General features: G+C 47.5%; 1 protein-coding gene and 1 long non-coding RNA gene across 2 annotated transcripts; one reads left to right on the top strand and one right to left on the bottom strand.

The window, feature by feature from the left end:
- Positions 1 to 5,711: 5,711 nt before the first annotated feature.
- LOC114140879 (uncharacterized) lies at positions 5,712 to 7,366 on the bottom strand. Its single transcript, XR_003594715.1, has 2 exons — positions 6,324 to 7,366; positions 5,712 to 6,104 (listed from the first exon to the last, which is right to left on the bottom strand). It is a non-coding gene; the product is annotated as an uncharacterized LOC114140879 (long non-coding RNA).
- A 1,249-nt stretch (positions 7,367 to 8,615) lies between these two features.
- tmem79b (transmembrane protein 79b) lies at positions 8,616 to 13,489 on the top strand. The gene is made up of 5 exons (XM_028011164.1): positions 8,616 to 8,659; positions 11,905 to 12,372; positions 12,448 to 12,642; positions 12,723 to 12,954; positions 13,067 to 13,489. The coding sequence occupies exons 2-5, from the start codon at positions 11,907 to 11,909 to the stop codon at positions 13,269 to 13,271; spliced, it is 1,098 nt and encodes a 365-aa protein (XP_027866965.1). The 5' UTR covers positions 8,616 to 8,659; positions 11,905 to 11,906; the 3' UTR covers positions 13,272 to 13,489.
- The last annotated feature ends 1,339 nt before the right edge of the window (positions 13,490 to 14,828 follow it).

The following is a 14,828-nucleotide window of genomic DNA, read 5'->3' as shown; positions in this document are numbered from 1 at the left end:
GGTGTAGAACCTTGTGGTGTAGAACCTTATGGTGTAGAACTGGGTGGTGTAGAACCGGGTGGAGTAGAACTGGGCGGTGTAGAACCAGGTGGTGTAGAACCTTGTGGTGTAGAACCGGGTGGTGTAGAACTGTGCGGTGTAGAACCTTGTGGTGTAGAACCGGGTGGTGTAGAACTGGGTGATGTAGAACCTTGTGGTGTAGAACCGGGTGGTGTAGAACTGTGCGGTGTAGAACCGGGTGGTGTAGAACTGTGCGGTGTAGAACCTTGTGGTGTAGAACCGGGTGGTGTAGAACTGTGCGGTGTAGAACCTTGTGGTGTAGAACCGGGTGGTGTAGAACCTTGTGGTGTAGAACCGGGTGGAGTAGAACCGGGCGGTGTAGAACCTTGTGGTGTAGAACCGGGTGGAGTAGAACCTTGTGCTGTAGAACCGGGTGGTGTAGAACCTTATGGTGTAGAACTGGGTGGTGTAGAACCTTGTGGTGTACAACCAGGTGGAGTAGAACCTTGTGGTGTAGAACCGGGTGGTGTAGAACTGGGTGATGTAGAACTTTGTGGTGTAGAACCGGGTGGAGTAGAACTGGGCGGTGTAGAACCTTGTGGTGTAGAACCGGGTGGAGTAGAACCTTGTGCTGTAGAACCGGGTGGTGTAGAACCTTATGGTGTATAACTGGGTGGTGTAGAACCTTGTGGTGTACAACCAGGTGGAGTAGAACCTTGTGGTGTAGAACCGGGTGGTGTAGAACCGGGTGGTGTAGAACTGGGTGATGTAGAACTTTGTGGTGTAGAACTGGGCGGTGTAGAACCTTGTGGTGTAGAACCGGGTGGTGTAGAACCGGGTGATGTAGAACCTTGCGGTGTAGAACCGGGTGGAGTAGAACTGGGCGGTGTAGAACCTTGTGGTGTAGAACTGGGCCGTGTAGAACCTTGTGGTGTAGAACCTTGTGGTGTAGAACTGGGCGGTGTAGAACCTTGTGGTGTAGAACTTTGTGGTGTAGACCCGGGTGGTGTAGAACCGGGTGGTGTAGAACCGGGTGGTGTAGAACCTTGTGGTGTAGAACCGGGTGGTGTAGAACCGGGTGGTGTAGAACCGGGTGGTGTACAACCAGGTGGAGTAGAACCTTGTGGTGTAGAACCGGGTGGTGTAGAACCCTGTGGTGTAGAACCGGGTGGAGTAGAACCGGGCGGTGTAGAACCTTGTGCTGTAGAACCGGGTGGTGTAGAACCTTATGGTGTAGAACTGGGTGGTGTAGAACCTTGTGGTGTACAACCAGATGGAGTAGAACCGGGTGGTGTAGAACTGGGTGATGTAGAACCTTGTGGTGTAGAACCGGGTGGTGTAGAACTGGGCGGTGTAGAACCGGGTGGTGTAGAACCTTATGGTGTACAACCAGGTGGAGTAGAACCTTGTGGTGTAGAACCGGGTGGTGTAGAACTGGGTGATGTAGAACCTTGTGGTGTAGAACCGGGTGGTGTAGAACCGGGCGGTGTAGAACCGGGTGGTGTAGAACTGGGCGGTGTAGAACCTTGTGGTGTAGAAATGGGTGATGTAGAACTTTGTGGTGTAGAACCGGGTGGTGTAGAACTGGGCGGTGTAGAACCTTGTGGTGTAGAACCGGGTGGTGTAGAACTGGGTGATGTAGAACCTTGTGGTGTAGAACCGGGTGGTGTAGAACTGGGCGGTGTAGAACCGGGTGGTGTAGAACCGGGTGGTGTAGAACTGGGCGGTGTAGAACCTTGTGGTGTAGAAATGGGTGATGTAGAACTTTGTGGTGTAGAACCGGGTGGTGTAGAACCTTGTGGTGTAGAACCGGGTGGTGTAGAACCTTGTGGTGTAGAACCTTGTGGTGTAGAACCGGGTGGAGTAGAACCGGGCGGTGTAGAACCTTGTGGTGTAGAACCGGGTGGAGTAGAACCTTGTGGTGTAGAACCGGGTGGTGTAGAACCTTGCGGTGTAGAACCGGGTGGAGTAGAACCGGGCGGTATAGAACCTTGTGGTGTAGAACCGGGTGGTGTACAACCAGGTGGAGTAGAACCTTGTGGTGTAGAACCGGGTGGTGTAGAACCCTGTGGTGTAGAACCGGGAGGAGTAGAACCGGGCGGTGTAGAGCCTTGTGGTGTAGAACCGGGTGGAGTAGAACCTTGTGCTGTAGAACCGGGTGGTGTAGAACCTTATGGTGTAGAACTGGGTGGTGTAGAACCTTGTGGTGTACAACCAGATGGAGTAGAACCGGGTGGTGTAGAACTGGGTGATGTAGAACCTTGTGGTGTAGAACCGGGTGGTGTAGAACTGGGCGGTGTAGAACCGGGTGGTGTAGAACTGGGCGGTGTAGAACCTTGTGGTGTAGAACCGGGTGGTGTAGAAATGGGTGATGTAGAACTTTGTGGTGTAGAACCGGGTGGTGTAGAACCTTGTGGTGTAGAACCTTGTGGTGTAGAACCGGGTGGAGTAGAACCGGGCGGTGTAGAACCTTGTGGTGTAGAACCGGGTGGAGTAGAACCTTGTGGTGTAGAACCGGGTGGTGTAGAACCTTATGGTGTACAACCAGGTGGAGTAGAACCTTGTGGTGTAGAACCGGGTGGTGTAGAACTGGGTGATGTAGAACCTTGTGGTGTAGAACCGGGTGGTGTAGAACTGGGCGGTGTAGAACCGGGTGGTGTAGAACCGGGTGGTGTAGAACTGGGCGGTGTAGAACCTTGTGGTGTAGAAATGGGTGATGTAGAACTTTGTGGTGTAGAACCGGGTGGTGTAGAACCTTGTGGTGTAGAACGGGTGGTGTAGAACCTTGTGGTGTAGAACCTTGTGGTGTAGAACCGGGTGGAGTAGAACCGGGCGGTGTAGAACCTTGTGGTGTAGAACCGGGTGGAGTAGAACCTTGTGGTGTAGAACCGGGTGGTGTAGAACCTTATGGTGTACAACCAGGTGGAGTAGAACCTTGTGGTGTAGAACCGGGTGGTGTAGAACTGGGTGATGTAGAACCTTGTGGTGTAGAACCGGGTGGTGTAGAACTGGGCGGTGTAGAACCGGGTGGTGTAGAACCGGGTGGTGTAGAACTGGGCGGTGTAGAACCGGGTGGTGTAGAACCGGGTGGTGTAGAACTGGCTGATGTAGAACCTTGTGGTGTAGAACCAGGCTTTGTAGAACCGGGCGGTGTAGAACCGGGTGATGTAGAACCTTGTGGTGTAGAACCGGGTGGTGTAGAACTGGGCGGTGTAGAACCGGGTGGTGTAGAACCGGGTGGTGTAGAACTGGGCGGTGTAGAACCGGGTGGTGTAGAACCGGGTGGTGTAGAACTGGCTGATGTAGAACCTTGTGGTGTAGAACCGGGTGGTGTAGAACTGGGCGGTGTAGAACCGGGTGGTGTAGAACCGGGTGGTGTAGAACTGGGCGGTGTAGAACCGGGTGGTGTAGAACCGGGTGGTGTAGAACTGGCTGATGTAGAACCTTGTGGTGTAGAACCAGGCTTTGTAGAACCGGGCGGTGTAGAACCGGGTGTTGTCTCTATCTCCCTGGTTTTAGTCAGAACCCCAGCAGCAGCGTTCTGGACCGTTGAGGATGTGAACGGTTGCTGCTGCAGGAATCAAAACCAAAATAAAAATAAAGAGGGTGTGCCGTGGTGGCGTAGCGGTTAGCGCGACCCGTATTTGGAGGCCCTCAGTCCTCGACGCGGCCGTCGCGGGTTCGACTCCCGGACCCGACGATATTTGCCGCATGTCTTCCCCGTTTCCTGTCGGCCTGCTGTCATTTAAGGGACACTAGAGCCACAAAAGACCCTGGAGGGGTAAAAGAATAAATAATTAAATAAAGTTAGTCTGGTTCATTGTCAGTAAAAATCAAAATTCTTCATCTCATTTTTCTCAGCAGTCCGGTCCGCTGATTCCGGCTCCTGGTTCTACTTTCGGTTCCGAAGTTGACTTATCCTTCGTCTGAGTTTTAATTTTTGTGATGCTTTCCCTTTAAGAGGATATCCCCTTTAATTCACCTGCCCTGACCTCACCTGGGCTGAACTTCCGCAAAGTATCGGAACAACAGAAGAAGAGCTCGAGCCCAGACCCAGAGCCGTCGAGCCAGAACCGAACCAGAACCAAGGTCAGAGCCTTCAGTTCTTTTCTCCGTCAGCAGGTTCGGTATTCGTCCGTGACGTAGGTGGTTCCAGGTGGACCTGAACCACAGTGACGTCAAACTGCAAACACGCTTCCTGTTTATGTGGACTCGGGTGGTTCCGGAGGTCCAAAAGGTTCTGTTTGTTTTTGATGAAATATTCAGAGAAATAAAAATAAAAACCCAATTGGATCCCGCTGATCCGGTCCCAATGAAACCCGCTGCTGGCAAATGTGATCAGTCATTCTGGTACCGACTGGTTCTGGAGGTTCTAACCAGTTAATTCCCTCCATTCAGCAGCAGGTTGGCGGTTCTTCAGATCAGAGACTGAGCTGCGAATCAAGACCGTGGAGGTTCTGCTGGGTTTGATCTAAAATAAACCCTTTTATCCAACTGGAGGATCATCGGAGCTTTAAACCGACATCAGCGGATAGAGAGACAGTGACGTCAGTAACGCGTTACACAGTTTTACAAGTAACAAAGTAGTTATTACTCGTTACTTTTTTAACGAGTAATCGCGTTGCTATTTTAAATCCAGTAATCAGATTACAATTACTTTGTCATTTAATTTTATTTCCTCTACGTGTTTCAGTGACCAACAGCAAGATCCACATATTGTTGCTGGAAAAACAGGAACTATTTAGAGTTTCTGTCGCCAAGTCCGGTTAATATGAGCGGCTTTGGGCTCGTTTTTTCTAAATGTAATGAGTCACTTCTTTGGACTTGTTTTTGAACGTAAAGTAACTCATTTGAGTTTTGAAATAAGCCCCAGGATTTGACTGACAACCAGTTAGTTTTAGTCAGACCTTCCAGGTCCATCATTTTCCGGATGATCGTCCCGCTGTGTCTTTAATATCAAATTAATATATGACCTCTGAATGACGTCGAGCTCCGCGTTGTGCTCCAGAAAACTTTAAGCACGGAGACTAAAATGAACAGCGCAATAAAGTGAAAACAGCCATGAATGAACGAGTCCGTAAAGTTGTGCAACTAAACGCCGTTGTAATTATTAATATTAAGATAAATGTCACAAATCTGAGCAGCCAGCTGAGTTGTGAAGCCACGGGAGTATGGGGAAAGTTTCCTGCCATAATCCAAGAAAACTTTGAATACTTTTGCTTACATTTTAATTTTGAAAGCAGGACTTCATGTCTTTCTTCTCAAAACTTGTAACACTTGTACTCAAAACTTCTCCTGGCGCTCACTCTTAGTCTCTGCTCAGACTCCCTGCTCGCACATGGAAGTGCCTTTTGGCAGAGTCGCCTAGCAACCTCTCAGCCAATAGAATGAAAGTGTTGTGCTGGGTGCGTTTGTTTCCTTCCAGCGGATCTGCCTGTGTGGCTGCTACTGATTGTAGGCTTAATGAAGTATCAGCGCATTTAATTGATCATAACTTGCTAAATACTAAATAGATTTTCAGGATTATTCAAACAGCTATCATCGCTTCACTTACAAGGAAATTTATGTTTTTAAGTGTTTTTGAATCGACTGATGCATGGTTCAGCATATTTAAATATTAGTGTGGAAAACAGGATAGATTCGGAATAGAATATTTTGATATTGATGTATGATGAGCATTTTACAAAACACACAACCAGTCATATTTTTAAAATATATTATTTAGTAATATCAATATATATATATATATAAATATGAGGAACAAAGATGATTAAATAATGATGAACATGGTTATACACATAATATCTATGTAGGTTTTATTCATGTTTTCCAGCCGAGGAACTGCAGCTTAAGAGATCCATAGCAGTGGATCCGTCTCTCCTTAAACTCATTTCCCTCTTTATGAAACCTTCTAAACTAAAACGGGAGATATCTTACTTTAGACAGAGTGAAACAATTACATATAAATAACAGTCTTTGCAACTTTGTGTCACATAATCTAAATCAATGTTAGGGAATAATTCAAACTTTTTAAGATTTACAAAATCTCAGTTAGCCTTCATAGCTGAAGCCGGTGTTACACCGTTAGCACTACAGCAGTGGTTCTTAACCTTTTTTGAGGTACCGAACCCACCAGTTTCATTTGCACATTCACTGAACCCTTCTTTAGTGATAAATGTTTTTTTTTTTTTTCAAATTCCAAATTATGTTTTTTTACTGGTGCACAAAATGAGCCGTGAATGAATGTCACTTTGCTCATGAACTCACAGCAAGTTACAGTGTTACTTTATTCTGGCCCCCCAAAAATATTTTATAGTGACTACAGCTAATATTAGCTGGTGGATATAAATATAGTATAGTAATATTCTATTCACAAAATATAAACAGTAATATGTCCATCTTACTTGTGAAACGTAATCCCCCGAGATCTCACGTCAATAATCCATCGATATGAACAAAAACATCCGGCAGTGCTGAGATTTCTGCTATAATCAATAGTAGCAAACGCACCCAGCACAACGCTTTCATTCTATTGGCTGAGAAGTTGCTAGGCGACTCTGCCAAAAAGGCAGTTCCATGTTTCGTAAGCGAGCAGAGTCTGAGCAGAGACTAAGAGTGAGCGCCAGGAGAAGTTTTGAGTACAAGCGTTACAAGTTTTGAGAAGGAAGACATGAAGTCCTGCTTTCAAAATGAAAATGTCATCTCTTGGATTATGGCAGGAAAATTCCCCCATACAGGAGAAGCGCCGTGCACTGCGCTCTGGCAGCAAACACAGGGCCGTAACGCAGAACCTGGAGGCTGGGGCAGGGAGGAGAGGCTCTAAAATCCTACCTAGAGTTTTCCAGTGAATAGTGCAACACACAAAACAAGCAGAAATTACTAAAGATTTTTTTTTGTAATGTTGTAACTATCAAACAATCTCCACTTCAGTTCACCTTATAAGTGGAGACACATTGTTAAACTTACCATTATTAAATAACTTGCAATATTATGATAATATTGTGGTCAGCTGTGGATCTTACTCTGTGTGGTTCGCCATCACACTTAGAATAATCTATAAATGAGTGCAGAAAAAGCTAATTCAAAAGTGTTAAATGTTTTGGTGTTAGAGACTGTGCAAAAGCAGGGTTCATTTCACTCTAATAGAGTCACATTCTGATTATGTAACTCTGGGGAGTATATTATTATTTCTAGTTAAAATCGAGTTTTAAAACAAAGTGTTCCCGTATCAAATCTGAAGGTGTTAAAATGGAATCAATAACTCTTGACTTTTTAGCTCTGAACTCTTTTTTTTTTCTCCATTTTTTTCTCCAAAGAGTTTTTGCGGCGCTAGTGGCTCGTATTTTTTCGACAGTAGGCAGACAGGAAGGAGAGAAGACATGCGGCAAAGGTCATCGGGACTCGAACCCGCGACGTCCGCGTCGAGGACTAAGGCCTCCAAACGTGAGGCGTGCTAACCTGCTGCGCCACCACAGCACGCCCCAGCTCTGAACTCTTACAGCGGCTATAACCCTTGTTGAGAGACTCAATAAACCATCGCTTCAAAAACACGTCTCTCTACCTACTCTTAGATATTTCAGGCAAGACACAAAAATGAGGCACAAATCAGAATGTAAAATCTCTAACAAGACAACCCTAACTAACCCATACGTTAATCTCTCATCCGTCACAAACCTCTCCAGTTATTGCCATACACTCAAACTTTAGCTGTCAAATCCTCTCCTGCATTAAACACTCCACTCTTGGCTGCTAATCATTTAAGGAGTAGTGTTTTCTTCTTCGTACTCGATGTTGCACCTTTTTACCAGAAACTTCTGCTCGTTAGTACATTCCATACGGCTGCATCCTGTTCTAGCATAATTTGCATTCCTTATCTAACGGTTGCATGCACTCAGGTTATTCATCTTATCCTTAGCTGAAACATTTCAAACTATAATGAAAATACATAATTTAGCAATATGAAGCATTATACTTGTTATTCAAAAGGTGTGATTACAATATTTGAAATATGCAAAACTCACACAAAAATGAATATACTTGATTACATTTTTATTTCTACACACACTAAAGGAGTTTATTCACTGACTCCGCCCCCAGAGTCACAGGTTCCCACCAAGCGAAGCGACAGAAGAAAAGTCATTTCAGAACAATTTGTTTTCCATGTCTGACTTCTTCACCACGCTCGCTCAATATTTTTTTCTGAGATGGTTTATATTACTATTATTTTGAGTTGAGGCCAACGTGTATGTTAGACATGGCTCGTGTAGGGTTAGCCTAACCCTAACCCTACCCTAAGTTCAATACAATAAAATACATATTTAATATTCATTACAAAGAACTCTTATGAAGTTTAAAAAAATACTCTGGGAGAGTTAATATTAAGCTCTTAACACAGAGTTAGTGTTGCTTAGCGTTAAGTGACTAACTCCAGCAGAATTGGCATTTGACAGTTTTTAAAAAATTTTTTTTTACCCCTCCAGGGGGTATTTTTGTGGGCTCTAGTTTCCCTTATATGACAGCAGGCTGACAGGAAACAGGGAAGGAGAAGGGGGAAGACATGTGGCAAATGTCGTCGATTCCGGGAGTCGAACCCGCGACGAGGACTCAAGGCCTCCAAATACGGGTCGCGCTAACAGCTACGCCACCACGGCACACCCCGGTATTTGACACTTAATTAGAGTTAAGGTACCAACTCTCCAAAAAGAGCTAAATTAACACTTTCTGGTGTGGATCCATATAGACACTTTAAAAGGGTTGAAATCAAACCTGACAGAATTAATTTGGGCCTCCTGGATTTTCTGTGTAGGATTTAAGTTACTTTAGTGTCTAATGGCTTTCAGGCCATTAGACACTAATTTAAAAATCATCTTTGCAGCAAAATTATTTAATAAATATCCATCAGAGTTGAGCAGCAGAGATATTTCTAGATTTTAATCTTCAGGTTCTTCATCAGATTGTAGCAAAGTTCATCTTTCCACAGTTTCTCTACAAATGTTAATGCTGACGTTAGCGTTGGCTGCTATTGTGGATGCTGATGTTAGTGTTAGCTGCCACTGTGGATGCTGATGTTAGCGTTGGCTGCTATTGTGGATGCTGATGTTAGTGTTAGCTGCCACTGTGGATGCTGATGTTAGCGTTAGCTGCTATTGTGGATGCTGATGTTAGCGTTAGCTGCCACTGTGGATGCTGACGTTAGCGTTGGCTGCTATTGTGGATGCTGATGTTAGTGTTAGCTGCCACTGTGGATGCTGATGTTAGCGTTAGCTGCTATTGTGGATGCTGATGTTAGCGTTAGCTGCCACTGTGGATGCTGACGTTAGCGTTGGCTGCTATTGTGGATGCTGATGTTAGTGTTAGCTGCCACTGTGGATGCTGATGTTAGCGTTAGCTGCTATTGTGGATGCTGATGTTAGCGTTAGCTGCCACTGTGGATGCTGACGTTAGCGTTGGCTGCTATTGTGGATGCTGATGTTAGCGTTAGCTGCCACTGTGGATGCTGATGTTAGTGTTGGCTGCTATTGTGGATGCTGATGTTAGCGTTAGCTGCCACTGTGGATGCTGATGTTAGCGTTAGCTGCTATTGTGGATGCTGATGTTAGCGTTAGCTGCTATTGTGGATGCTGACGTTAGCATTAGCTGCTACTGTCGACGCTGACGTTAGCGTTAGCTGCTATTGTGGATGCTGATGTTAGCGTTAGCTGCCACTGTGGATGCTGATGTTAGCGTTAGCTGCTATTGTGGATGCTGACGTTAGCGTTAGCTGCTATTGTGGATGCTGACATTAGCGTTAGCTGCCACTGTGGATGCTGACGTTAGCGTTAGCTGCTATTGTGGATGCTGACGTTAGCGTTAGCTGCCACTGTGGATGCTGACGTTAGCGTTAGCTGCTACTGTGGATGCTGACGTTAGCATTAGCTGCTACTGTCGACGCTGACGTTAGCGTTAGCTGCTATTGTGGATGCTGATGTTAGCGTTAGCTGCCACTGTGGATGCTGATGTTAGCGTTAGCTGCTATTGTGGATGCTGACGTTAGCGTTAGCTGCTATTGTGGATGCTGACATTAGCGTTAGCTGCCACTGTGGATGCTGACGTTAGCGTTAGCTGCCACTGTGGATGCTGACGTTAGCGTTAGCTGCCACTGTGGATGCTGATGTTAGCGTTGGCTGCTATTGTGGATGCTGATGTTAGTGTTAGCTGCCACTGTGGATGCTGATGTTAGCGTTGGCTGCTATTGTGGATGCTGATGTTAGTGTTAGCTGCCACTGTGGATGCTGATGTTAGCGTTAGCTGCTATTGTGGATGCTGATGTTAGCGTTAGCTGCTATTGTGGATGCTGACGTTAGCATTAGCTGCTACTGTCGACGCTGACGTTAGCGTTAGCTGCTATTGTGGATGCTGATGTTAGCGTTAGCTGCCACTGTGGATGCTGATGTTAGCGTTAGCTGCTATTGTGGATGCTGACGTTAGCGTTAGCTGCTATTGTGGATGCTGACATTAGCGTTAGCTGCCACTGTGGATGCTGACGTTAGCGTTAGCTGCTATTGTGGATGCTGACGTTAGCGTTAGCTGCCACTGTGGATGCTGACGTTAGCGTTAGCTGCTACTGTGGATGCTGACGTTAGCATTAGCTGCTACTGTCGACGCTGACGTTGGCGTTAGCTGCCACTGTGGATGCTGACGTTGGTGTTAGCTGCCACTGTGGATGCTGACGTTAGCGTTAGCTGCTATTGTGGATGCTGATGTTAGCGTTAGCTGCTATTGTGGATTCTGATGTTAGCGTTAGCTGCCACTGTGGATGCTGACGTTAGCGTTGGCTGCTATTGTGGATGCTGATGTTAGCGTTAGCTGCCACTGTGGATGCTGATGTTAGCGTTAGCTGCTATTGTGGATGCTGATGTTAGCGTTAGCTGCTATTGTGGATGCTGACGTTAGCGTTAGCTGCTATTGTGGATGCTGACGTTAGCATTAGCTGCTACTGTCGACGCTGACGTTAGCGTTAGCTGCTATTGTGGATGCTGATGTTAGCGTTAGCTGCCACTGTGGATGCTGATATTAGCGTTAGCTGCTATTGTGGATGCTGACGTTAGCGTTAGCTGCTATTGTGGATGCTGACATTAGCGTTAGCTGCCATTGTGGATGCTGACGTTAGCGTTAGCTGCTATTGTGGATGCTGACGTTAGCGTTAGCTGCCACTGTGGATGCTGACGTTAGCGTTAGCTGCTATTGTGGATGCTGACGTTAGCATTAGCTGCTACTGTCGACGCTGACGTTGGCGTTAGCTGCCACTGTGGATGCTGACGTTGGTGTTAGCTGCCACTGTGGATGCTGACGTTAGCGTTAGCTGCTATTGTGGATGCTGACGTTAGCGTTAGCTGCTACTGTCGACCCTGACATTGGCGTTAGCTGCCACTGTGGATGCTGACGTTGGTGTTAGCTACATTTTGTCTATGCCATTTTAGACTAGTATACAGAGGCTAACTGCTTTTAGCACAACAGTAGCCTTTTCTAGCATCAGATCAGTTTGAAGCATAAGTTAATCAAGAAAAGCCACTTCATCGCTGCTGCTAGCTGATGTGCGTCAGATTTACTGCTGTACCAGAAACACAATTCAAAGGTTCCTCTCTGGACTTTTGATTTTAAAAATAATAATAAAGTGATTGTGTAAAATGTTTACATTTTCCTGGCCCTGATGTTGACCCGATCAGACCCAGAACCAGGAGAACCAGATGCCTCTGCATCAGATTGTTACTGTGAGACATTCAGACACGGTCTCACCTGAACAATCCGTCCTCCAGGTCATCGGGTGACCTCCATTGGGGTCACATGACCTCTGAGCGCCGGCTGATGTCTGATGGACCAACTGAGCATCCCACCAGGGTCCAACTGTCTTGTCTCTGTCCTCAGATATGGACGTGTCTCTGAGCGATGATCCGCTCCTTAAAGCAACCCTGACAGAGAACGGTGGCGGGACAAACAAAAAGCGAGACGCAGACGAGCCTGCGGCCATGTTGGAGCCCGAGACGCTGCAGTGGCCGGAGGACAGAGAGACAGGGATGGGGGGACGAACAGATGGGGTCATCGCGAGGTCAGACGCGTCCAGCTGGACGGAGAGCGAGCGAGGCCGCAGGATGGAGAGGGCGGAGCTTATAGGTGAGGGGCGGGACCACCTGGAGGAGAACCGACTTCCAGAGAAAGCCGCTCAGGTGTTCAGCCCGGCTGTCACCGTCCTTCCCTCCCTCGCCGCCTCCAGAGACACAGAGGCATTCTGGGAAATGGAATCAGAGAGGAGCCCCTTCCTGAAACCTCGCCAAGTGGACTACAACCAACATGGCTACCAGTTTGACTTACCCGAGGACATGCCCCCTTCTACCTGTGAGTTTACCTGAGACCTCTGCTCCAGGTGGGTGGGGCTTAACCCTCACCTGTCTGTCTCACCCGTGTGCCCAGGGAAAGGGGGATGTTCAGACAGAGATGCACTGAAGCTAGGCGTCTCCGTGATGACATCAGCGCTGCTCTTCCCGTTCCTGGTGTGGGGGGGGTTCGTCTTCCTGCCATTCGACGCCCCCCTGCTGGACGGCGCCCCCCTCAGGCTGGTCTACACTCTGCGCTGCTCTGTGTTCGCCGCCGCACCCGTCGTCTTCGGTGAGACGGAGAGAAGAGATAACCTGGGACTCACCTGTCTGTCTCTCACCTGTCTTACCTGTCACCCTCTCCTCCCCCAGGTTGGCTGGTCCTGGGCGTCAGCTGGCTCCGCTCCGGATCCACTCAGCCGGCCGTTGATGATGTCATCAAGGAGGCGGAGCTTCAAGAAGTCTCCGTCCACCGACGCTTCATCTCTGATTCTGCCTCTCTCTTCCTGATCTACTTCCTGCAGCTGGTTGTCATGGCGATGTACCTAACCCAGGAGCAGCTGAAGCTCGTCCCGCTGCTGACCATCGTCTTCGCCTTCGGCCAGTGAGTGTCACCATGGCAACTGGTTCAGGGTGGTGCCTCAGAAGCAAAGGTTAACAGTGATTCTGGGCGGTCTGCCAGGAGGTCAAAGGTCAACGTCTCTTTGCTCCTCCAGGTTGGCGTACTGGCTGGCAGCGGTGTTCGGCAGCAGCCTCCGCGGTTTCGGCTTCGGCCTGTCCTTCCTGCCCAGCCTTGTCATGATGGCGGCCAACTTCTACTTCATCTTCACGGTGGAGTCGGCGGGGTCGGTGTTCGGCGCCGCGCCGCCGCCAGACGAGGCGCTGCCTCTGCCCACAGGCAGACAGAGGTTCTGGGGATGATACCTGAGCTTTTCCATGATTATGATTATGGACTGGAGAAACTGGAAGCTCCGCCCACCTCTTTTAGTTTTTCAGAGTTTTTATTTTGTAGAAAGAACACAACTTTCTATTTTGTAAATATGGACTTGCATTGAATCAATTTTTATCAGCCAACTGTGCTCATAGTTTAGGTTTGTATAAAATTCATCAAAGGTTTTACAATAAAAGCATCAAATTCACTTCCTGTTATAGCTCAGTTCAGTTTGTGGTTCAGAACTCCTCCTACTGACCAGCAGGGGGCGACAGTGGAGAGAAAAAACCTTCTAATAGCAGAAACCTCCAGCTGGCGCATCCAGAGAAGAAGATGGCTGTAGACAGACAATAGGAGAGTAGTAGAAGAAACCAGCAGGTTCCCAGTGAACTCCAGTACATCTACTGGTTTCCATGCTGCAGTCCAGCTCAACCAGAGCAGAGACGGTTCTGGATCCAGGAGACCCAGCCTCTGGCACCGGCCGGGTCCAACAGCAGCTCAACCCTAACTCTAACCCTAAGTGAAATTTAAATAAAGTATAAATAAAGAAAGGATACATTCCTCCCTGTTTGACTGGCGCCGCTGAGCCACGTGATGGTGCAACAACAACAGACTGTGGAGGGTGGAGCAGCGCCGCTCTGACGGACAGAGCCGTGTGCAGCAGGCAGGAGAGAAAACAAGTTGAGTATTGAGTATTGTTCAGTATCAATACCAGTGTTGGTATTGATATTAGGATTGAGCCGCCCACCTCTACATGGGCTGCATAATGTATTTTTGATGAATCATAAAGAATCTTTGATTGGTTTATTATTTGATAATAAACCAATCAAAAATAATATTTCCTGCAGCATAAAAGCTAAAGTAAGACTGGAGATAAACAGGAGACTCTGCTGGTTTCTATCTTCCCTCCAATCGTTAAGGAGGGGAGCACCTACACAGCAACTGTCTACCACCTGTACAGTTTGACAGAACCGGACCGAACCCGGTTTTATCCGGACTTTATGGGTCGTCAGAAATGGGCAGCAGGTGAGTCAGCGATGAGACGCCCAACAGGTGAGACCTTCAGATTGTTCAATCAGTCGGTTTTGGTTTGAGTCTGGATCCAGGTTCTGGTTCTGGTCCAAGTGTTGGGTTTGGGCCCAAAGGGTTCTGTGCTGACATTGTTTCAGTGACTGATTGGTTTTGAAGGTTGCTACTTGTTTCTGCCTGATCCAAGACAATCTGAGTGTTTCTGGAGAACCGACCCACTGAAAGATGGCGACTTCTGAGGAAATGGATCCTGCAGGAAGCTGAGAACATAAACATCCTGTCAGCTACAGCCAGGTGTGATGTCCTCAGGAGGTGGGGCAGAAAACTGAACCAGGAGCACTTCCTAAGTTCAGCAGCTTCATCTGCTGAAGGATTCTACTCCAGAACCTCTTGGAACCAGCAGTGGACCTGCAGTCTAGTACTGAAGGGTTCTGATAGGAACATCTGGACCAACCAGGTATCTAATGCATGATTGAGCTGATTAGGTGAGGAGGAGATTGTCCCAGTTATAATCCGTA

This window comes from Xiphophorus couchianus, chromosome 3 (assembly GCF_001444195.1).
Source record: "Xiphophorus couchianus chromosome 3, X_couchianus-1.0, whole genome shotgun sequence".
Lineage (NCBI taxonomy): Eukaryota > Metazoa > Chordata > Actinopteri > Cyprinodontiformes > Poeciliidae > Xiphophorus > Xiphophorus couchianus.
The sequence above is the reverse complement of the archived record's forward strand: the minus strand, read 5'-3'. Positions and strand labels throughout refer to the sequence as shown.